The sequence below is a fragment of the Ambystoma mexicanum genome, chromosome 3q (genome assembly GCF_040938575.1).
Source record: "Ambystoma mexicanum isolate Mex_15411 chromosome 3q, UKY_AmexF1_1, whole genome shotgun sequence".
NCBI classification, from domain to species: Eukaryota; Metazoa; Chordata; class Amphibia; order Caudata; family Ambystomatidae; genus Ambystoma; species Ambystoma mexicanum.
The window spans coordinates 47,181,223-47,206,154 of NC_090926.1; the positions used below are offsets into that span (position 1 = coordinate 47,181,223).

Below are 24,932 nucleotides of genomic sequence, written 5' to 3' on the forward strand. Positions count from 1 at the left end.
AATTCATAAAGAGGGTTACATATAAGAGGTTCCAATACCTTGCCACTTAATGTCAAATCTAGTCACAGACTAGAGCAAGGGTGTGCCAAACCAATCCGAAGGTATCCATTACCTTGGTCCACAGTGACGTTCATGTAGGTAACCTTCAGCTATAATCTCCCAGTCTAAAAATTTTATACTGACCCACATTCTGCACCCAGTTACATGTCCAGGTTTGAAAGCCTCTAGGGAGACTTGACAGTTGCCCGGGTTGCATAAGGAGAATTACCCTGTGGCCCCATCTTACTTGATCTCTCTTCTGCCTTTGACACTGTCAACCATGCCATCCTGCTAAATTGTCTCTGTGATAACCTGGGCATCAGGCTAGCTTCAGCCACCTCTTCTCCGTCCCTCATCTCTGACTGTCTGTCTGCAATCCAGGAGTGGTGTCCCGCCAATGACCTCTGCCTTAATGCCTGTAAGACTAAGATTCGCCTCATTGGCACACCCACTCCCTCCATTCCTGTAGCTCTCTGGCCGGCCTCGCTTGGCCCTCTTCCTGTTCCCACCAGCAAGGCTAAAAACCTTGGAGTCATCTTCGACGCCACACTCTCTTTCTCTCCTCACATCTCTGATGTCTCTAAGAAGTCACACTACCAGCTGCACCTCCTCAGCGGTATTCTTCCTTTCCTCTCCTTCCCCCAGAAGGTCACTGTCTCCAGAGCCCTGGTTCTCTCTAGGTTGGACTATTGCAACAGCCTCTTTCTAAATCTGCCTGCTGCTACTCTCCGCCCTCTGCAACTCATCCAGAATAGGACTGCAAGACTTGTCTTTGGCCTCAGGCCCAGGGATCATATCTCTCCAGGACTGAAATCTCTGCACTGGCTCCCAGTGGCTGCGAGGATTAAGTTCAAAACCCTCTGCATCGTCCACAAGGCCTTCTGGGGCCTCAATACCTTCAGCTCTCTCTTCCTAAATATCTTCCTTCTCGTGTTCTTTGCTCATCCGCCTCCAACTCCCTCAGGGTCAGTCGCTTCTCCAAGCAACGAGTTGGTGGTAGATCTCTCTCCTCGCCTGGGGCCTCCCTCTGGAACAGCCTCCCTGCCTCCCTGAAACTTGAAGAGAACCATCTTCGGTTCCAGAAGCATATTAAAACCTTCCTCTTTGCTTCTGCTTTCTCTCCCCTGCTGAATTCCTGGATGATCCTGAGACTGCACTGGTTACCTGGCCACCCTTCTGTTCTCCGGCCCAAGTCCTGCCTGTTGCACGCCTGCACTGCCTCCCTAGCAACCCATGCACTTGGGGACTGTTTTTCTGTATCCCTACAGTCCCCCCCCCCCGCCCCACCGCCAGCACTTATGTCTGTGCTCACCCTGCAGTTGCCACCAGCTGGCCGTTTTATGTATCTGGTTATTTTATTATCCCATGTACTGCACTCTCCCCTACCCCTCCCACCCCACCCTTTTTCCCTTTCCCCCTTCCCTTGCACGATCTGAATGTCACCTGGCCCAGTAAGATCATTGTCTGTCTTCCCTCTGTTGCCCCTCACCGCCTCGCCTTGAAACTCTTGTGTATAGACAGATATTTATGCCATATCATATCATACCAGCAAGTGATCACAGCTTTTGAGGAGTCGCTGTGCACACCTAACATGGCTTTACAAAGCTCATGATCTAGGGCTTCCAGAAGGTGTTTTGCCTCGGGCTATTGCTGATGCCCGGGCGGCAATACTCTCTGATACAGTTGGTGGGATTATGCTATGCAGTGCTTTTATCAGGGTGTTCATTTGTCCATAGCGTGGATTCTGGGAGTGGATATGACGTAACGTAGAACCCACCTGCTGATTAAAACCCTGCTACAAAAGGAGCTAGGATAGTGTCTGTGCAAGCGGATTGGCTCACTTCACGACACTTCTGAAATATTGCAGAGTCTTAACCAGTATTGAAATGTCCACACACTGTGCCGCGACCTTACGTGGTCCTATGGTTGTGCATTGATTGTCATCTCTCCTTCCTTTGCAGGACTTGAGTCCGGCTTCTGCACCATCCCCCGCCTCTCACGGCAGGAGAAGACCACAGAGACCACCTACCAGCCAGAGGAGTCAGAGGAGTCAGACACCGAAGCAGAGCTGGGCCCCGAGGTCTGTGACTCTCTGCAGTCTTTTCACCTAGATTTCGGGCCTTCGTTGATGAGCGAAGTCTTGGGGGGATTTGGGCTTTCTGCCAGCATTGCTGAAGAGGACGAAGACGAAGAGGAAGACGTCTGGGAGAACTCACCCCGCATTAACCAATGGGGTGTAATGACGAATGGGCACGCTGCGCAGACCCGTGACATGGGCAGAGAGCGATGTGAGCTGGAAGTCGCACACAATGAGAAACAATGGGTCAGCACTAACCACACTGAGGACACAGGGGACAATCGGGTGAATGGACTGAGTCGCCTTGTCGCCCCCACAATAGACATTGCTTCTGTCGCAAAGCCGACACCAAGCCCGCGTGGCCAGCGTGCCCTGTGGCAAAACGAGATCCATGACCAGGAAAGGGCTCGAGAACATGCAGGCCCAGACTACCAAGTAGACACCACGCCGCAAGCCTACCCTATGCCTACTTCTGAGGGAGGCGCAAGGGCCGGCCAACTCAGCGGAGTGTCCCGGGTCTTGGCCCATCACTATGGTGGCACTCCGGACACTGCTTGCGACGAGGAGGAAGTCGACGGGCCAAGGCAGGAGGAAGTAGACACTGGAACGCAGGCCCCAGTGGCCCAGTGCAGTCGAGTCTACATAGCGCTGCAGGGCGGTTCTTTTACCTATGCCGAGGAGGAAGAGGATGATGATGAGGTGAAGGTGTAACCGCGACCTCTGCATGGGACACGAGAAAAGGAGGACTGGGGTATTTCATGGAAGGGACCCCCACTCACACGTCCTGCAGAGCAAGCGACAAAGTGTGGGCTTCGGCTTTCTCTCTATATATAAATGTATAGGATCTACTGGCACCAGGATCTGGTGAAATGGAAAAAAAGGGAAGGGGCAAAAGAGAGGGGGAGGGGAAAAGGGCAGGTGAAAGGAAACTCATGGGGAGAGAAAGATCGAGAGGCGGCGAGCTACGTGAAGACGCAGCGAGAGACAGAAAGTGAGTAAGGGATGACAGATTGTGGGCCATATAAGGACAAATACAAAAGTAACAGTCGCATACAGTAAAGAGACAATCATTGGGACGAGGACGGATAGACAGCGCCTCACAAATGGTTGCAAGACAGTTAAAGTGAAAACCAGCCTGCTCTAAAGTCAGTCAGTAGGCCCCAGGAAAGAGGTAATCAAATACTCAAACAACACTCTCTGTACACTCCAAAGAGACAGCCGCATAGGAGCCCATACAAGCCCATAGGGAGAGGTATATATCGCAGCAGAGAAAGTGCTCCCATTCAAGATGTACAGCTCACATAACCAAAACAACATCACACTGAGTGCAGACAGTGACATACTGAGACAGGAGAAGTATATGTTTACAATCAGGATACTCGAAAGAGACAGAGACATATCCCAAAGAAACAGTTAATATGGGCCAAAGAGGTAGCCAATTATTAAAGTGCCCGGCCAGTACACACCGAATACACATCTACCACGACGAGGCCAACATATGCCAAAGAGAAAGCTGCAACCCCATTATAGAGGAAAAACAGACCAAAGAGACAGCCAAAAGACCGCAAAGGGACATATCTTATGTGCACAGCGGTGGGAGAGTCACAGGCAGGGGATGACCCTTACTCCCACAGTACTTACAACCACCTCCTGGGGGCCCCTCTCCTAGGCCCCGCCTATATACAACATTGCCTAATGAAGGCTGCTATCTTGTCTCCTCTGCGAGCTCTCCCACAGGCCCATGGGCCCTCTCTTGTGCTCCCTGTTGCCCCTCGTAACCCGGCGCCCTCTCCTGTTACTCCTTTGCCGCTTATCACATGCTGCGTCCTGGCCCCTCTCACGTGCTGTGCGCCCACTAGCCCTACTTCTGGGCTCCCTGCTGACACCTCAGCTGTGCTCACTAAGCCCCCTCCTCTCTGCTTCCCGCTGCAGTGCGCTCTCCCACTGAACCCCCCACATTTTCCAGCCGCTCCCTATTGCACCATCTCTGGAGTGGAGGCCCACCTGTGCCCCCTACTGCCCTGTCCCCGCGCCCCCAATTCGCCACCCATGCACTCTGCCTGCCCTACTGCTTCACTCTTTTTCTGCGCCTTCTTTGTTTCTCCTCGCTACCCGAGCATTCTGGGCCATCTCCTTGACCACTGGAGAGTCTCAGTGACAGAGAAGATGCCGGCCTGGTGAGGTCACCCCGCCTTCCTTGGCAGGACAATGCTAGGCAGTGTGCCAGACGTGCGGGCGCTGGCCAAGCTCTTCCTCGCCCAGAAAACACTTCACCACCGTTAACTGCGTGGCACCTCCTGCCAGCCCCAGCAGTGGCAACAGGCGGCCAGCTGCTGCAGGGAGCACCACTGTACTATCCTCGTCTGCTTGAGAAGCTCCTTCTGGGCCCCCCTACTAGCACCCTCATCAGCTGCCCTGTGCTTGCATGGAACACACTTGACAGTCCCAACACGCTCCCCAGCTGCGCATCTCGCAAAGAGTGTGCCCCTTTCTAGCCACTCAGCTACAGAGTTCTCAGCTCCAGCAATCAGTACGGTTTAGCGCCCCCAGTGGCACGCTGGTTACTGCAGAGAAGGCGCACCGTGCGTGTTCTTGATCTAAGGTTCAAGAAATTCAATTTTCTGGGGTTTGGGGGCAGGGGGGTGGATGGTTCTCTTCGCTAAGGACATAGAAAGACAGCCAGTGCAGGCCAGGCCGAAACTCTGAACGTCTCCTGGTTATGTCTTTTGAAAGCAAACTTTATTAAAGCTTTTTATTCATGTTTTTACCTTGTATACTTCTTGTTTAGGTTTATAGCCTTAGTGTCACCTCTTTTGAATACACCCTACAGACTGGAATGCCCCTGCTGTGAGGTGCTCCAAGTGACAGTCCGTTCTATAGTTAGTGCCCACTGCGGTCAGTGTCTGCAAGTGAGTGAACCCCAAGCGTTAAGAATCCTCACTGTTGGAAGCGTCCCCTGCTGTCAATTGGTCAGAAGTACACAACCCTGTGCCCCGAGATGAGCGTCTTCCACTGCCAACGCAGCCACTCCTAGAGAGGCCCCTCTCGTAGCAAAGCAAGTGCCATTCCTCCCCACTGATAGTGAATGCACACCCGCCTGTCTGTCCTCACGAGTAAAAGTGCACAAGTGTACTGCTCCCAGGCGGGGGTGGGGGACCCACTGCAGTCTGTGCCCACTGGTGACTATGCCCACCTGCAACCAGAACCCCACAGGTATGATATGATATGATATGGCATCTGTAACGCGCCCATACACGCGCCTATACGCAAGGTGAGTGCAAGCACTAATATTACAGCACACCATTAGTGTGATGTCATATAATGTAAAGTATTTTTGTATCGCAGTTTCCTCCAAGTTGTGCAGCCTCTTGGTGTTAGGGGCTGCAAGAGGCGCCAAGAGAAGTTATTGGAGGCGAAGGGAGCGGCAAGATGCAAAACCTGAAGTATTAACGAGGAAAGATTGGAAGAAGATTTTATCGGGGTTTTGAGTGGGCACAGCTATGATTTTCTTATCTATTTCTGTGTGCATTCTTTTTCTGTAAATTATTTGGTCCTGTTGCCAGGAAAAGTTCCACTTGCAAAGTGGAGTACAAAGTAATTCTAGAAGATTGTTGTTTGCGTGGAATAACCCAAACGACTGGAAGGACCTGTGTGAAGTATCACTTATAATTCGTATTACATTCATGCAATTTAGCAAGTTCCCATATTATCGAGAACGAGTTCCATTTCAGAAACACATGGATGCATATGCAAGACATTTCTAAAATGTTTATTTTACAGAGACAAAAGGTCTTATTGTGGGTGTCCAATGCATTTCGCTCCTAATTTACATCTTCTGGGACAGTTCCTAGAAAAACAATTAATAAAACAAATTGTAAACATTTGCTAAAAAGAAGAACATTCTGTTTATCGTGTCTACTTTGTCATTGCTCTGACATATTTACCCGGCTTTGTTTCCACTTCTGTGCACCTTTTTCATGGCGCTTCTACAATTGGTGTAAACGATCCATTCAGGAACCCCATTAGGTATCTATAATGTAAGTAAGACATTTTTTACCTTCTTGTCTTGTAAATATAGTTCCCAGATTTTCTGAGAAAAAATGCTAAATGTGTAAATACCTTATCTAGTTCTCCTATTCAAGCCTTCTTGGGGTTCTTGTCCTGGGGGCCTGTGTCAGGGATGCCTCTAGTTAGAGTGTATTTACTTGGAGACCTTAGTTTAACATTGCTTAAAATATTAGTAATGTTCTTACCTTCAAAGTAACTATTTGTTATTAATTTTACACACGTGCTTTTGAAAAATGAAAAAGAATCATGTTAGCATTATTAAACACAACTGGCAACAATGGATAAAACACACACCTAAAGTTAGAAATCTTGGTCTGGTACTGTTGGTAACCAAATAATTTAATCTACCACATCAGCTTTTTCAAGCAAAACAAATGTAAATTGGCCGCCTGCAAGCAAAGAAGTCATCACGTTGATGATGTCATCGTGCACGCATTGAAGGTGCCATTTTCAAAATAAAAGCGGACAGATGAACACTTTGAACCACATCGCTGCAGTCCTGATATCCCGTGGAAATGCTGCAAAATAGTTCGAAGGTTAAAAAATGACTACTATTTTAAGAAATGTTAAACTAAGAAGTGGATAAACTCTAACTAGAGATGCCTAATGGGGTTCCTGAATTGATAATTTATACCAATTGTTACAGCGCCATTAAAAAGGCACACAGAAGTGGAAAGAAAGCCTGATAAATATGTCAGAACAATGACAAAGTAGACACGATAAACAGAATGTTCTTCTTTTTAGCAAATGTTTACAATTTGTTTTATTAATTGTTTTTCTAGGAACTGTCCCAGAAGATGTAAATTAGGACCGAAATGCATTGGACACCCACAATAAGGCCTTTTGTCTCTGTAAAATAAGCATTTTAGAAATTTCTTGCTTATACATCCATGTGTTTCTGAAATGGAAATCGTTCTCGATAATATGGGAATATGCTAAATTTCATGACTGTAATACACATTATAAGTGATACTTCACACAGGTCGTTCCAGGGTTATTCCACCCAAACAACAATCTTCTATAAAGATTGGAAGAACCCCTTTTTTGTTTGCTGTTAGATTTCTAGGTGCCTTATGGTGGAGGCACTTGGGGTAGGGGTATCCAGAGGGGAGGCCAAGATGTAGGAATTGTTAGGTAGAAAGCCCCTTTTTACCACCACACACTTGATCCAAAGCCTGGCTGAGAGTTTGGCTGTTTTTGTGTGCTCTTACTTAAAAATCCTTATGACTCCTAAGGCAAGCGTACCCCTTAGTCTCCCAGAGATGGTATCCGCTCTCTGTTCTTCATGTAGCTAGGCTTGTGATAGCTTCTTTGCCTGTGTAAAACTGTTCCAAAGATGGAAATCCATTTGACCTAGGTGGGCCTTTTTGATGCCCTCATCCATTAAGCAAAATGGAGGTTACCTTTGCTTGCCTCGAAGACCTGAGGTGTCAAATTACTTGCCCTTGTCCCTCTGTGTGTGTATAGAAGAAGAGATGGCCATCTTTAGCTACTGAATGTGTATGCTCCAGGACTGGGTGCTGTAGTCAACTGGAAACCAGTTCTGACTGGCATATGCAGGTGACTGTCTGGGATTGGGTGGATTCATTCCTTTGTGTAAGAACCCTTCCTGTGCGCATGGGTATGCGTGGAGGGATGGTCTGCCATTGGCTTGAATGATGCTTAGCGTGTGATTGGGTGCTGAGTTCACTATCTGCCTCCTTAGGGGGATAAAAGCAGACCCCATTGCCCACTGACCTCATCAACAACTGAAGATCTGAGCTTACCCTATGGAAGGCCTGCTGCTCAAGGAAGGACCAATGCTCTGCACCAGCATCCTTTGCCACTTTGAATAGTCCAACAGCAAAGCTCTACCTCTGCAGAAGAATAGAAGGAACCCACGGCAGCACTCCTTTCCCCTCATCCAATGGGGACAACTGGATCACAGCTCCGGCTCAATTTATTTTTAAATGTGTTAATTGGCATTTTGTTAAATACAGCAATTAAACGACACGTAGTTGCGGAGATGTGGCATCATACAGTACAACGCGATAGGCCAATAAGCTTGAGCAGTAGAACAAAACAGGAAAAAAGGAAACAAAGAAAGAAAGAACTAAAAAAACAACCAATTCTGTTAGTGCAATACATATTTGTGCTGCTCTTGATCAGTGTTGCATCTCGTAATGTGTAAGGAATAAATGTTTACAGTTTGTAGTCTACACAGCCGGGGGAGGGGGAGGAGCTAGCGATATACATAACCGAAGACAAACGTTTTGGGAAGGGCTAACTCAAGTCATGTCATCTCCTAAGGTAGTTCATAGGGGTTAGTCATCAGAGGGATATAGGACAGTGTTAACCAATGCCTTCCATGCTTCAAAAAGGAGCCCCACTTCTCCTCCATGGACATTTATAGCAAGTCCCCACGCTGATTTTTCTGCTCCACTCCAGTGCTGCATTTCCTTTAACCATACTTCAAACTGTGGACCTTTGCTCGATTTCCAGGTCATGGCAATACACCTTTTACCCAATATACAGGCCAATTCCATGAACCTGGAGACATGTTTGTGCTTGCTGGTATTCCTAGTATGCATTCCTGCGGGGTCCATTTGTATCTGTTAATCCCTGCTCTCTCACAGGTGTGTTTAATTTTAGCACAAAAACGTTACACAACACCACATTCCCAGAACATGTGCATTAAGTGGGCCTCTGCCTGACCACATCTATAAGCAGCTGGATGTTGCATCCTTGTTAAATTCGGAAACCCTAGCTGGGGTCAGATGTGTGCGGTGAAGGACATTAACCTGGATATGTCCGAACCTCACGTTGCGTTACCATAGCTAAGCGCCCACAACAACTGTATCTGTGACATCTGCTCCCAGATCCGCTTCCCATCTAGATCTAAGTTTTGTGTGATCAATATTTGTGCTTCCTATTAGGGCCTTGTACAATCTAGACACCGGTTTCCAGCTATTTTCTAAATCATACATAAGTGTAAGAAGCGCATTTGGTTGGGGTTCTGATGGCCGGTCTAGCCAGGTGCGTCTAGCAAATTTAGTCACTTGCATATATCTCAAAAGCTGCCCTCTTGGGAGTCCCTCTTTTTGAGTGAGGTCTGGGAATTCTCTATAAGTGCCACTCTCGTACATACCTCCCCACGTTGCAATGCCCACTTCTTCCCAACACTGTTCCACTTTCAACTCTTCAGGGTCTCAACGTGTGTTTACTAAGATGGGTCTGTGTGGAGAGTAGGGGTATGTGAGCTTTAGGATTTTCCACGCTCGCGACCAGACTTGTCTGCCCACTGATAGTAGTAGCGGGTGAGTTACGTGCTTACTCAGTGGGTGCCAGAGGGCTCCTCGGAGTCCCACAGGGCAGATCAGGGTTTCCAGCAGATCATGCTCTGTATTAGGTTCATCTGCTAGCCATTTGGTGATGGAACTGAGCTGAGCTGCCATGTAGCAATATTCTAAGTTTGGTAGCTGGATTCCGCCTTGCTCAAAGGGGAGCAACAATGTTGTTGTAGACAGTCTATGTCTCTTAGGGCCCCATAAGAAGGTTCTTAGAGTGGCTTCTAATTCTCAGAATTAGAAGCCACTTGATGTGGTAAGTGACATTTGTAAAACCATTCAGTAAACAAGGTAGTATAATCATTTTTGTAATGGCAACCCTGCCCATAAGCGAGAGAGGTAGTCAGGACCAAAACATCATTGATTTTTTAACCCCCTCCACTGTCCCCAACGTGTTTAATGCGTGTGTTTGTTCTGGGTTATGTGTAATGTTTATGCCTAAGTAGTATGTCGTCGGCGTACAATGAAAGTAAATGAGCGGTATTACCTATGCCTATCCCAGCCTCGAGGTATTCATGCCTGAGGTATGTTAGCCTACCTTCTAAAATATGCTCCAAATCCGAAACTCTTCAGCGCAGCCTCAATCCACTCCCAATAAACAGAGTCAAAAGCTTTGACTGTATCTAGTGACGGTACTACATACTGCTCAGGGCGCCTAGGGTCTGCTCAATTATGTGTTGCAACCTGCGTTAAGTTTGAGATGAAGCTGCGACCTGGCACGTAACCGGTTTGGTCAGAGTGTATTAGCATCGCTATGCACTGCCGGAGGCGGGATGTAAGCATTGTCGTCAGCAGTTTTACATAGCAATTTAGCATAGCCACCGGTCTATATGAATCACATACGTCTGCTGGTTTCCCTAGTTTAAGAATAGGAACTATTCACGTTTCTCTCATTGTGTCCAGGAGTTTCCCTGGTTCAAAAGTCTCTTCAAAGACCCTCAGGAGTGTTGGAGCCACTGTACTTTGATATGTTTTGTAAAACTCCCCCCGGAGGCCATTGCTTCCCGGGGTTTTCCCTGTGGCGGATGCGATGGTCGCTTCCTCTAAATCTTTTAAGGTGAAGGGTTGTCTAAGAGATCCCGTTGGCTGTCAGTAAGTGATGGCAGTTTAATTTCAGTGAAAGCCTTCACTATGTCCTCCGCTGGGCTGTGGGTATTGTGACTGTACAATGTGGCACTATATGTGGCAAATATGTAATTAATTGTAGTTTGCGCCCCCCCAGGGTTCACCACATTCATCCTGCAACAGCGTGATCGGCGTTCTGAGGTGTTCCTTGTGGCATAACCAGGCAAGGAGTCTCCCTGACTTATCGCGTGCGTACTATGTTGGTGGTGTAGTCAAATTTTGCTAGTCGTTCCCAAGTGGTTTGATGATCGCGCCGGGCCTCTTGGAGGGTTCGCTCCGCAGCCTGCTCCATTTGCTGTTGTATTTCCAATTCCCTAACCCTAATTTCTAGAGTTTCAAGCTCTGCCTTTAATTGTCTCCGAACTCCTCCTGCCCTTGCAATAATTTCTCCTCTAGTAACCACTTTTATGGTTTCCCAGACATCCCCCATTTCTGATCCACTGCCAATGTTTTCTTCGAGAAAGAGGGTCAGGGCATCTCGAAGTTGTTCTTGAATCACAGCTCCTGCTCAAAGGTCTTATCTCCCTGGTAGTCATGAGCATGCCCGCATCCATGGACACAGGAATGGGTGCCTCTTTGCTGCCAGGATTTCGAAGACTCTCGAGCTGAACTGACTAGAAAATATTTATCCCAGGACATTAGACAAGCTCCCTGGTTCCATCGGCCACAGCTGGGAAGTATCAGGGGCCTGTGCTGCCTTTGTCCCTACAACCGCACCACTGAGCTCACCTTCCCAGTTCTAATACAGTGGCTGGCTCCTCTCTGGTGTCACTTCTTCGAACTTTATCCAACATGTGTACTTCCTTGAGGCCTCACTGAGGCAACCCCTCTTCAAAGGCTGGATCCATGAGGGAATCCTGCATTGACAACTACCACCAACCATAAACATCTCGCCTTTTTGCCACACTGGCCCAAAGTTGTGACCTGGAAATCACTAGATTGATAATAGTCACTCTTCCGATTGGCCTCTGGGGGGGCCTCCTGGTGTGTCATTGCTGGAGCCCTCAGTGATCGCAGAACAACAAGCACAACAACCACATCAGAAAATCGCCGACCACGTGCTGCAGAACTGCCTTTTCGGTCCTGGGCATTGCTCTCCTGACTCTGTGGCACTGCTTGTGAACCTTTTTTTGTAGATTGCTTTATCGCTGGGCCTCGTCTTCATCTTCAAGGGGCTCTTGAGGGCTTTACTCTACCAGAACCCCAGGGATTGCTCCTGGGAGGCACTTTTGCACAAAAGTAACTTTTTGTGCCGCTAAAGTCTGCCCCTATCCACACTACTACCTTCTCTTGGTTCTGCCTGAACTTGCCAGCCTCGATAGAAGAGCCTTTACTTCCTTGTTACAGCCATTTCCTTTCTAGGAGCGACTCTCTATTGACTTTAAAGAGCTCTTACTTAACACTGTGTTTCTTGATACTTTGTGGCATCTTGTGGTTCACAAATGTGCTTACCTGTGAATGTATTGCTTTCTCTCTTTGCCTCTTCTTGCATAATTCATTCTTTTATAAAATATAGTATGTGGACATTCTCTTACTTGGTATTAACAAACAGCGAGCACTGTATCTGTGAACCGCCCCACTCCACCTCCTGAGGGTTAGACTTGGCCTGCTTTGTCGTGACTACCATGCGGAGAGCCTGGTGAGCTTGAGGGAATCAGTAGCAGTACCCGAGTCAGGAAGCTGCACCTAATGACCCTGACCACAAGGCTTAAGACAGGTTTTCCAAAAAAGGTGCTGCAGTGTGGATACTGGTTTCAGGGCCAGTGAACTGGTTTCAGAGATACACGTGAGAGACTCACACACAAGTTGTACAAACAATAAATTTGCCTACATTAAAATGATCACTATATAAAATGGAAGATGTCTCTGTTGATGATCATCACAAATTCAAAGTTCAAAAGCTGAAAGTGTTATGTGTTCAGCTGGCACAAAGGCTGGGCTAACAGAAGCCATTTCTTACTTCCAGTTCCCTACACAGGAGGAGGACTCCTCTGCATCTACCCCATCCCTTGCTCCCCTTTCTCTGTCCCTACGCCCTAGTAGGAACAAGTTCATCAGGATGTGGCAAATGAAGCTACATTTCAAAGCAGCCCAACTTGCCCAGCAAGGAAAGGACACAGAAACTAGAGAAATGGAAATGGAAGAAATCAGAGTTGGAGCACATATGGAGTCCAAGGAGGCCAGACAAGAGAAGTAAAGGGAAAAGCCAAAAATGGCATAGCTAAAGAGCTGGAACTAGAACTAAAACTCTAGACGCTGGAGCCTGGAGCAGCAAAGGCTAAGGTCACCATTCCCCACAAGACAGGTGATGGTAAGGGCCTTCTCTCAGAATATCCAAAAGATTGGCGAGTGAATACAAGGAGGGGAGGGGAATGATGTCTTGGTGTGGTCTTGGTGTGTTTGAAGTCCTTTGAGAGAGTTGTAGAATGGCTGGGCTGGCTGACTCTGAACAGGCCCTATGCCTGATGGGTAAGCTCCGTGGATTGGATGCACTAGTAGAACTGAACGGGACTGAGCAAGAGAATTACGAATGCAAGAAATCCAGATTGATTGTAAAATGTTTAAGGCTCCCCCTCAATGCCTTCAGAAGTTTCAGGACCACATGGTGAAAGGCGGTGAGACTTGGCAATCTTGGGTGACTGCCTCCCTTAAACAGACCATCCAACCTATAGCATGTTTGCCCTAACATCAAAAAGCTGCAAAATGTACCAGTTTCAAATGTGCTGCACATTTTAGGAAATGTCACAAAAGGTATAAAATCTATAATTGTACCCAACTGCTATTCATTTTAATTAGTCTAAAGTAAAAATCAGTGTCAATAGCTGCTCTCTGATGCTCACAAGGACAATACTCCAAAGGTCAACACATTGTTTAAACCCAAGAAATAACTCTGCAAGTACCTGTTTTCAATCAGGAGGCAGACGAGGAATATCCAATGGATGTTTAGAAGATTAGCAGCTACTTGCTGCAATGTAAGGGAAGCATAAATGCTGCAATATTGAGACCAAGGACACTATATCCTGAGGCATCTGCTTAAAGACATTGATGGTTGGAGAAGAAGGTTACAAGGTGGCGACCCTTGGTGCTTTAAGGTATTTGATAATGCAAAGGCACAGACTGAATGTTTGTTCCCCAGAACTACATTAGCACGTTGCTGATGCTGAGGAACTTGACCCAAAGAAGCTAGCAATGGCAGCTAGCCTCTGTGACTCCCCCAGAGTGTCCATTAAGGGGGCACCTCAAAAGCTTGAGGGGCACTAACCTATCTCTGATTTAAAAATAAAAACTTCAAACATGTCCTAAAAAAGAAGAGGATAAGTCCCATGGGGTTGATAATAAGCTTAGTGGGGTGTCTGTCCACACGCACTAGGTCATACAATATTTCCTTTGATTTCCACTTAGCTGTGGCTATTGTGGGTCTTTTGGCCATATGTGTAAAGGGTCACCCAAATGGAGCCAGACCACAAACATTCCTTTCCTGGCAGAGCAGGAGTCCAATGAGACCTGTTCAGAGCTTACCTTAGTCTTCCTTGGTGCCAAGGAAAACACCTCTCTGCAGCTCAGCAGAAGCACCAAGAAACAGCAAAAAATACATTCAGAGGATCTTTATCAGAGGCCAGGAGACTACTAGTCTAGGATACTCCAAGGCAAGGAGGACAGTGGTGGACAAGAGTATGATCCATCCAGTGGACTATCTACCCAAAAAACCTCAGACGTCACTCCATACTTGCTGGTGGGCCCCCTTGGAAGTCCCCTCTGGCCCATGTAACTGTAACTGTGAGTGGATTATCTGCTTCTAGTCTATTGAGTATCCAGGAAAATGTCCCTTCAACAGTCTTTTTGAGGGATAACATGGAAGAACGTGGCATGGTGTTGCCCATACTGCATTATTGCCTCTACCACAGACCTCCAGAATGCAAGGGGACAACTGACAGGGATGTCACCGCACCTAAGAATCATCAGTCCTCTAAGGCGGGGGTCTCCAACCTTAATGTTAGCAAGAGCTACTGTTAGTTGAGGGCCATTAGGTGGGAGCTGCTGGCAAGAGCTATTGGGTTGGGGATGTGCATAAGCGTGGGAATTTATACCGATACCTTTGTTTATTTCCTGTTGATACAAAAGGGCAATGCATATGCATTCATTGTTATATTAAGAACTTCAAAAACAACTTTATTTCATTATTTTGTAACAGTAGCTGTCTCATAGAAAGACTATCAGGATGTAGGAAACCGATCTGGACATTCAATGTTAAAAGGCTGACACTGCATGCTATCCGCCAGTGCTCTGTAATCTGGTGTGTAACAAGGCAATCTTCTCCTGATGCTCTTTTGGTCCTCTGAATCACCCCTTGTAAGTCCTGAAGCTCCTAGAATCCATGAACACGGCAGAAGGCATGCTACATGCGATTCAATAACCTAGCATAAATAGGCATAGAAAAGAGTTTCGCTCATTCTCCGTTGGGGCAGAGCTCTAGATGACCAAAGCAACATCTGTGGCGGCAGCAGGGGAGGAAATTAATGTTGGTGCTGCCACATCCCTCCTGCTATACTGTCATCACTGGTGCACTGAATGGCTGGCGAGACTACATATCTCCGTAGCAAATTAAGCAATAGGGCACTGATGGAGGACCAGTTACAAATAATGCAACTATAGATGATAGCAATGGGGGCTACTAACAGGAGCATCAGGATACACCGTGTTGCCCCTACAATCATTACATCTGTCCCAAGTTAAATCAGGCAGAGAAAATACTAGTTGCCCAGGATCATGCTATGGCAACAGAGTGAAGCAGGTATTTTAATGAATGTGCAATTTAAGCATTTGACCACAAACCTTCCAAACTTTACTTGGTAGGAATATGTAAGTTTTGGATGTGAAGGCCTACAATAATACTGTCTCATGCAGTTTATTTGCAAAATACACATGTTGCAGCAACCTGACAACATGTAAATCTTTCTAGAAGCATGTTAAGCTAAAAGAATATTATTTTTCACATTCTGGAAGGAAAAGTCCAATAATGTCAAATAAACATCTATTTAACATCACGGCCCCTTCACCAGTGGAAGACACATAATAAAAGAAGTTTTGTAATAAACTCAGCTGGGTGTGGAAATTGTCACAAACATCCAGATCGTTTTTATGAAAGATGTTAAGAATATTTCACTGTGGACTTAAAGCAAACTCTTTTTTGCATGTCAAGCTAGTAGACATCATGGATATAAACACACTTTTCAAAAGGGCTTTCTTCCATTACACATGTTAATTGATTTTGAAGTGGACACAGATTTACCAGGTAACTGGTGCTGATTCGGAATGTCTTATCATACATGAGAAAGGCTCTGCTGATAACAAAATAATTGTATTTGGGAGGTTGCTAAGGTGCTGGCTGCAGAGCAACTGATGTTATGTGTGTTTCAGCCAGGCCGTGACCTAGGAAATGGAAAGTGCTTGCTTGTCAGAGCCCAGATGATTCTTAATACTCCTATGAAAGAAAAGGCAACCAGGTCTCTGCAGCCCCTCCTCTTGCTGTGCAAACAGCTATGGCCATTTACTTTGCAGGAAGAGGGGGTGGATAGCTCTGTGCCCGACGAGGGGAGGGTCTGAAGCTCTGGGAGCGAGTGACTGGAAAGCCTAAGGCGAGCTAACAGTTGCTCACGATCAAAGTGTTGGAGACCCTGGTTCTCAGATGCTTAAAAAGTTTAAGGGGAACCCAATGCCACCAGGAGCAAGAAGAGCTGTACCTGAACTGGTGCCCGAGTCAGTACCTAAAGCAGGGTTTATTCCCATAGGGGAAGGCCCTTAAGACCCCGTAGTGACAGAAGCACTTGACCTTGGAAACCACCCTGAGCTACGAAATCTTCTAGCACTAGCAAAAGGAGGTCTCTCCCGGCATGAAATCTGCCTTGGTCAGCAAGAGTGTCCTACTGTAGAATGCCTGAGAAAACAGAATGCTTCCAGTCTAAATGGGTGACCCCTGGGAACACACAATCTTCTGGGAGGATGGGGTTCTTTATAGTGATCCTGTTGAGACTGAGCCTGGTGCCTGCAGAAGATCTGTGGTGCCCAAGGGCTACAGGCCCTTCCTACTCCAATGAGCCCATGATGTGTTACTGGCTGAGCACCTTGGAGTGAAGAAGACCAAGGAGAAGTTGACTTTTTACATATAGTGGCTCATGATGGGTGTTGAAATAGAGAGCAACTACAAATCTTGTCACACCTCCTCAACTATAGGCAAGGTGGGAGGCAAGTGTGGCTTTGCCCACTTTCAGTGTTTGGGTTCATTCGGAGAGGGTGGGCATCACCATAGTTGGTCCCATAGACCTCCTACATCTGTAGGAAGCAGCTGTGTTCTGGTTTTGGTGGACGAAGCCACCAGGTATCCAGAGGCCCTGCCAATGAGAACTGTCACTCGCAGAGCAAAGTCCAGGGTTTTCCTGGGTATTTTTGTTTTACCAGAGTAGGAGTTCCCAAAGAGCAGTAGCAGCTTGTATTGCTGGGCGAAAGGGCTCCGCCCTCATTATTTTTGGCTGATGTGAAAGAAGTATGTTTTGATTAAAAACACACTTTCATCTTTCAACCAACACAGCGCAGCTGCTGCAGTGTGATCTGCTACTAGAGGCAGCTGTGTCAGTGTGTGTTAGTCATTGTGCACTTTGCACATGCATTGCTGTCCAGGACGGGGAGCTGATGCTGCATGTGCAGGGGCGCGTTCCACACCAAGAAGGCTTTCTCGATGTTTTGCAGTACAGAGCTCTGGGCTATGAGCAATCAACGTAGAGCTTTTACATTAGAGGCCAGCGGGGCATTGGTGGTCAGGCCCTGCTGGCTCTCTGAAGTTAGGCAATTAGCGCAAGACTGTAGCACACGTAGCTATATGTGACTAATAGCAGACTATGGTCAATCTGAAGCCAGTCATGCACACATTCAATATCCATTGTTTGTTTTTTTAACCAATGGAAACTGAGTGTGTGCTCCGCAGGGTTGGGGCTGTCAAGCCCTGACTCTGAGCACATCATGTTATCATGTGCAGTCATCACGATTCCGGTGCAACAAATGGCCTTCATCATGAGACCCCCAGAGGAGCTTCACTGGTGGGAAGGAGCATGGATTTTGAGGTATGTGGTAATTCCAAGGGCTGAGACTAGAACCCTCTATTGCATTCGCACAATCATGCAGATATTTTAGGCACTCCCCATAGAAACAGTGTGAGCATACATGCCTTAACTGTACATCTCATGAAGTCTTCCAATCTCTGTCTTAAAATAAACATCAACACCACCTTGGCCATGAAACGTGTCCTGTTCCTTGCTGCTAAACATGGCTCAGGCTCAATTTAATACAGAAAATATATGGTATACTCTCCTGCCAGTTTTTATTACACATGTCCCTTTGGGTTTCCCCTTCTTTGTCTCCCACAATGTCGCACTGTGGGTCCCAGACCCCAACCCCACTGGCTACGGCTTTTGATACTTATCCCCACAGTACTTCCTTGTCCCAACCCTTTCCCTGGGTTCACCAGTTATTTTCCTACCCTCTCTCTGCATTCCCAACTCTGAGTCAGGTGCTTCTCTGGCTCTAGGGGCTCTCTCTGACCCTGCAGGCGTGCAGGCCCCGTTCGGCATCCCAGCTCCCTCAGCTGCCAGTAGGCATTCCTCCTTCTTTGCCACAGCCTCTGCAGATGTTCCCTGTGGGTGTTGCTCACCGGGCTGCCTTCTCGCTCCATCATGCCGCCCTGTCTTCTGCACTGCCACTGGTTGCCGCACACCTGGTTTCTCTGCTCGCCTATCAACATGACAGCTTGGGTTCCTTGTCAACGCCTAGCCGGCCGAATCTCCTGTTCTCGAAGCGTCCTCCATCTGCACCAGGATGACAAAGAAGACACACTCCATTCCTCTCTTCCCAGCTTGGTTTTAAACCGTGTCAGGCCAATCGGATTCTTCCAGCTACTAGACTGCTGGTGTTGGTTCTAATTGGGAGTAATCATCATTGTTCCTTGCCTCTTCCTTGTCTCAGTTTTTGTCACTTTGTTCATAATCTGATATTGAAGAGTACTGTCAGTAGACTTAGCAAGTTGTCGAAGGGGATTATTGCAGTATGCCATCAAGGCATGATGAAGGGAGGGAATATCCAAAAAAAGGGAAAGGGGGATACTATATCTCACCTGATGATGTCATGTCATCCCCCGAGGGCCGTCTCTCCCCACGTGGTCCTACCTAAAATAGCCACCCATGGGGTCAGGATCAGGTAGTGGCTGCCATCCCTTGGCCACATGGGGAGCGGCTACCTCACCGAAAAGTATGATGTCATCATCAGAATCATCACATTATTTATTCATTCTCCCGATGGCTGGCGCTCCTCCAGGACACCCCTGTACTTGCATGAGCTTTGGGTAACTTTGCAGGAGTCGGCTCAGGCTCGGGTATGTAAATTTCCTCTCATGGCTATTGCTTCTCGGTTCCTGCGGTCTTGGTTTCTTTGTAGCTCGCTGTGTTCCCCCAAACGGCAGCGGGTAGAAGCTTTCCTGGCTTCCTATCATCCACGTTTCATCATAGTTAGGAGAACTCCAGGCCCACCATGGCACCTCTGCGGTCATGCCACCTCTCCTGACCTTTTTTCTGATTCCATCCGGACAACGGTTCTCCCACTGTCAGCTACGCCGGTCCTCCAGCATCTTCGAATTGCCTTCCCTGATTCCCGCAGCACCGCAGGCTACACAGCTGCACTCAACTCTTTCTCTCCCTGGCGTTCTGAAGTCAGGGGGCATCACCTGCGTACCGCTTCTCTCTGTTTCTGCCTCCTCATCCCATTTTTATAGCCATTTCTTCTTAAAGTGATATTTCCTTTATTTTCAGGAATGTGTTGGTTTCCACATTAACTACAGCCAAACAGAAGGAGGACACATTGTTCTGGATTCAAGGCAGTCCCATCAGTGCCGATAAAGGGTTCCTGCATCGCAAATTCTCTTTGAAAATGGGAGTCCTGTCCGCTAAGGGGGAGTAACTCCAAGTGAGGTTTCACTTGCCCAGACCCTTAGGGAGGGTCTTGCGGAGTGGGCTCACCTCCCTAGCCTCAAAGGGGGTGGCTCCGCCTTGGGGAGAAGGTAAGAAAACTCTCAATTCGTCATACAAGAGTATTAAGTGGGCAAAGCTCACATTTACAGCTTTCATGATGAAGTGGTTGTTCCGGCACTCCTCATTAGGACTGTCAGTGTTTGAATGGGTTATTTCTAATTCTGAAACAGTTCCTTGGACTGGGCATTGAATATGGCTTTAGCTGCTGTGCTAGCTACCCTGAGCTGTTTGCAAAACAAGACAATGGCAATTCCCAGTTTAAACACATGACCTGTTCTTCCAAAAATCAGCAACACAGTCACAACCAATGTTCCCTCTAATTATTTTGGGCTGGGTGCGCCAAAGAATAGTTGTGTGCGGGCTGTTTTTCAGTCATGTGCGCAACTGAGTGATGCGCTGCCAGACCGGGGGTGGTCGGCAGTGGCACGGCGGTGCCAGCGTGGCGCCCCACCAGTGAGCAAGGCTTAGTGATCAGATTCCGCAGTGTGCAAGCGAGGAATGTAAATTTGCAGCACAACAAGCTCTACTTCAAGGGACATTTGGGTGCTCTATTCTCCTCCCAAGACAAGCTCATCTCAAATTGTATCCTTTTACATAGCTAAACCTTAGCAAGATCTTTCGTTTTATGATGGGTTGGTACAAGAACAGAGGGGTTCTTGTAGTGGAACACAGATTCTGCCTCACAAATTAATATTAGAACAGCATTAGCTTCTCCATTCTCAGTTCACTAAATATATGGAATATAAAGGAAATGCTTTCTATTGGTTTATTGAAATAAACAGTTCATGAACATGATTAATGACAAAGACGACTTAATAGAAGGGGGGCATGAAAGGACATTGGACTCTGACACTTAAATAAAAAGCACCGAATCATGTAATCTCAGATTGTCCTGGAAGTTACCCCGGCAATCTTAGAAAGTCTGCCAAGAAAAGGGTGACTATACAGCATCATAAAAGGAGAGGACTGCAACCAAATCAGAGGTCCAGCAAGAGGGAACACTCCAACAAGGAAGGGTTTAGGGAGTGATTAGAAGGTACTAAGGGGCGAGAGACAGCTCATTCTCACACCACTCCTTAACTGTGTGGTTTCAGATGTGAAGGAGAGAGTTAACCGCTAGTAACATTGAAGCTGCACTAGAATAGTCTCATTAGAATGTGTGAAGAAGTTAGAGGACCCCACTCAAGTAAGTTTGCTCTGACACCACAATCTATGACGTTGGCACCTGACCTCTCCCACATTTAAAGGGTTAGACCTCCCCCCAACATTTTGAATTAGGTGCACCCCTGCCTCCTTGTAGATCACTATATGCAATAACAGCAGGTCCCTCCAGATCCATATTGTCAAATAACTGTGAATGCAAGCAGACGTCCAAGGCCAAATGATAATATGTTTTTGTATAGCACTTACGCTTAAGCTCTTTTTTATAGAACAAATATGCATACAATAACACCCAACCTGTGTTGGTACCCATTTATTGACCTCAGAAGGATGAAAGGCTGAGATGGCCTTACGGGGATTCGAACCTGCAGATCACACACACATCGCAGCAGCAAGCGCTCAACCCACTGAGTTATCATATCGGCTATAGTAAAATGAGCCATTAGTGGATACCAATAAACTGGTAACTGAGATTTAACAGCAGACCAGTTAAGTTAATCTAATCTAATCTAAGTAAAAAGTAGGGTACTGACATTTTCTTATTGCAGGTGGTAGTCTTATGGGGTCTCCTTGACGAATTTGATGTTGACATCTCCCCAAGAACGACTGAAATACATTAATGATATTGCATACACAGGCCTGGGGTGCTTGTTATTTACAGCTCAGTTGTAGTTCGAGGGACAGCGATGAATACCTCCAACAGAAATGAGGGATTCTTCCATTTTCCGTCCGGTTGCAGTTTCCTTTAGGGTTTCCGTGAAAGTGTGAAATGGCAACCTCTGTGCTGGGGTGCACAGACCGTTGCTATGGAGTGGAGTGCAGCTCTCTGCTGTTTTTACATGGACTAAGTTGCAAACACACGCACACACACAGACACACACACACACATACACATATCCCCTCCCCACCTTCGGTCCCTCAAGGCACTCTGCGAAGGAGGTGATATGGTGAAGTGATTTGTGGGGATGTGGGTAACAGAGCACAGACAGCTTGTGTGCACAGATCCAAAACAGCAAAGCAACGCCATGCGTGCCTCCTGTTTGTGTTCACATGGGAGCCCTTTATGAATTCCCTGCCCATAGATGCCCTTCTCTCTGCTGCTGCTCTAAATACAGAAGTGACAGCTCTTCTAACGAAAGTGCTCGTATAGGTTCAACCATCCTCTATACATTTCAAAAGTACCATTTAAAGAATGCGACCCTGCATTTGAGGTTGGGCACATACATTAAACATGCAAATAGCACCGATTTTGAAGCCTGTCGTTGGTATGCAATGTGTTTTCGCCACATACAAATCCTCCTTTAACTCAGCTTTATCATGTAGTCTGGCGCCCCTCCCAGCCCCTGCCCCCCTCATCAGGATGTTCCCTTTTCACACGGTGAACCTCTGTGTTGCTATGCAGCATTTTAGGGAAGAGTTAGGGAAGAGTTAGCAGCACCACGATGTTAACTCCTGCAAAACAAATGGGAGCTCAGTCAGCCCAGCGATCACAGGTGTGTTCCACATGCAGTGGAACCTTGTTCACAGCAAGTCTGACGGGATACTTCAATGAAATCATCCGGTGCTGCATGGGAGTCGAGTACGGTTGCACTTAGTACACACGCGGTTTGTTTGGTGCCCCCCACAAATGCAAATTGCAAAAAACGGGCATGTATGGCCTGGGCAGAATAATCATGCAGCAGTCAGCGAAAAGCGGAACACCCAGGCTGGCTTGGTCGTGCTGGCCTCAATCGGATGGCTAATCATGACGGTCAGCCCCATTTAATTTATGTATCCTTCCCCTTGCAAGAAAAGGGGCCCTATGCCCAAATCCAAACTTAGGCCGCCCATCGCGCTGCCTATATAACTCTTTTTACCTACCTTAGGCTCAGTGGCATTTGGCGGTGCACATATGGGGCTCGCGGCTCTCTTCACAGGGGTGGGATGATGGCCGGGGGGGGGGTGGGGGTGACACAAGCTAGAGCAGGTGGTGTGGCGTTGTCCGTCGTGGCAGCTCAAGTTCCTCAGCCACTGTCTGCATGCAGGCACGGGTCTCTCACACTTGCTACTGCTTTCTACTGCGCAAGGCAAGGAGAGACCCGGCAGCAGTGCACGTGCGTTTGTGCCAGGGCAGTGGCCACACTCCCTGCGCAAGCGCAGAGTGCAGCCCTGAGCCAAGGACAGCAGCAGCACGAGTAGCAGCAGCCCAGGAGGCCGCACCAAAGTTTGTGTCACCCAAGGTGTGTTTTCTGGAAATCACGAACGTTGCTGCTGCCTCCTGGCCTGCATCTAAGCCAACCTACCTGTATGTACATTTGTTTACTAGTTTTAAATTATGTTTAAAAAAAAATGTTGATTGGAGCAAGTGCGTGGCAAAATAAGCACTATGCGCGGCTCCCAATTAAAAGGTGCGCAGCCGCACAGGCGCGCACCTTACAGGGAACATTGGTCACAACCCATCTAAAAGTATATGCAAACACAAAAAAACAAGTATGAGAGCACTAGCAAAATTTAAAGGAACTTGTGTCACCAGGTTCTTAATTTGCCATTATTTAGGTTCTTAGTTTGCCATTATTTAATTATTAATGTTTGTTGCTTGCAAGTGTTAAATTGTTTCTTTAGTGCATAATATGCACCCATGATTTACATTCATACAACATTTTATTATCAGCTAAAGTCTATACAACCTGATTTAAAATACACTATTGCACTCTTCAGAGTAATTTATCATTAGGTACTAAAACCTAATGCTTTTAGGGTGCTGCTTTTGTGAAATTGTGCTGTAAATTACAGTTTTGGATCCCATTTTTCCAAACCTTTTACCCGGGGGGAGAAACCTCTGACCCCTATGTGGGGTTTGGTCCTGCATGCTGCGTAGGCTCGCTTGGAAATTCAGAGGGCAGCATTTACACCCCAACCCTTTACAAAGTTTCAAGCCCAAGAAATCATTATCATGGATCCTACTTATCCTTGAGCTTTGAAGGACAAATGGACTGGCCCCTACATAGTAATTTCACAACTTGGGCACGTTATTTACCTAGTAGATTTGGGGATTCCCAAGGAGGTTTACACAAGTCTTCTACATCCACAGGCTAAAGTTAGGGGAAGTGAGAATATGAGCCTCTCCCAGACCTTCTTAAACCAAGGCCAAAGATGACTCAGTGGATGGAGTAAATCTCTTGCCACAGTAGACAGGGAAATTGTAGGGCTTTGCTACAATTCTCCTTCCGGTTCTCACTTGAAGCAAGCCTCACATCTGTATGTCAACATGATGCAGACACTGTGGATAGTGTGCCTGTCAAAAGCAAGAACTCCAGGTTATAAGACAAAGTCAGAAATAATACTAAGTCAGAGGTCGCCAAGATGTTGGACTTGGGTGTAATAGTGTTACGCTCACCTGGTATCCACAGGGACGCCACCCAGCCAGTTGGTCGCTGGTCTCCTTTTCGGTGATTCCCTGGTGTGGTTCTCGGTGGAAGTTCTGCCTCGTTTTAGAGGTTGCAAGCTCTCCGTCCTGCTTTCTGGGCAGGGGCGCGTTGTCTTCCGCGGGCGTGCGCGGTCCAGTTACTTCACTGACAGCGGCCCAAGTAATGTCTTTCAGGTAGGTCTTATTGCTGTTTCTTGTGTTGTTATTCTTGCTTGCCTCTGTCTGTTTGTTAATGTCTCTTTTTGTCTCCCTTAGATGTGCGGAGTGTCCGCGTGGGGTGAACTGGCTAAGCTGGGCCTCGCCGGTGAATGATGGTGCCAGATAAGTGCTATGATGCAGTAAGTAAGTGCTTTGCACAACGCTGCGATGTCTCGCCTTCGCTGACCTGTGTTTTCTCCCGTTTTCGTAGGTCGAGGTGTGTTCCCAGCTCATGTGGATTCCTGGAGCGGAACCGGCCGAAAGGCGATCAGCCAGGTAAGTCTTTCAGCAATTCGTAGTTGAAATGTCTCTAATATCGCCTCTAATGAGGCCTTTTCTTCCTTTCTCAGGTTCTTGGGTTCGGGCGGCGCGCAGATCCAACGGAGCTGAGAGCAGTGAAAGATGGAGATCGCAAGTAAGATGCTGCTGCTAACAATGTTCTTTTGTCTTTCTGCAGGTTC

At 47.2% G+C, this 24,932-nt stretch overlaps 1 protein-coding gene across 1 annotated transcript in view; it reads left to right on the forward strand.

Annotated features, from left to right (window-relative positions):
- CDC42EP1 (CDC42 effector protein 1) overlaps nucleotides 1-4,879 on the forward strand; it is a 75,087-nt gene extending 70,208 nt beyond the window's left edge. The window contains exon 3 of the mRNA XM_069653041.1: nucleotides 2,001-4,879. Within this exon, the coding sequence (XP_069509142.1) occupies nucleotides 2,001-2,827 (827 nt within the window). The 3' untranslated portion in view covers nucleotides 2,828-4,879. The remainder of the gene's footprint in view (nucleotides 1-2,000) is intronic.
- Nucleotides 4,880-24,932: the final 20,053 nt, after the last annotated feature.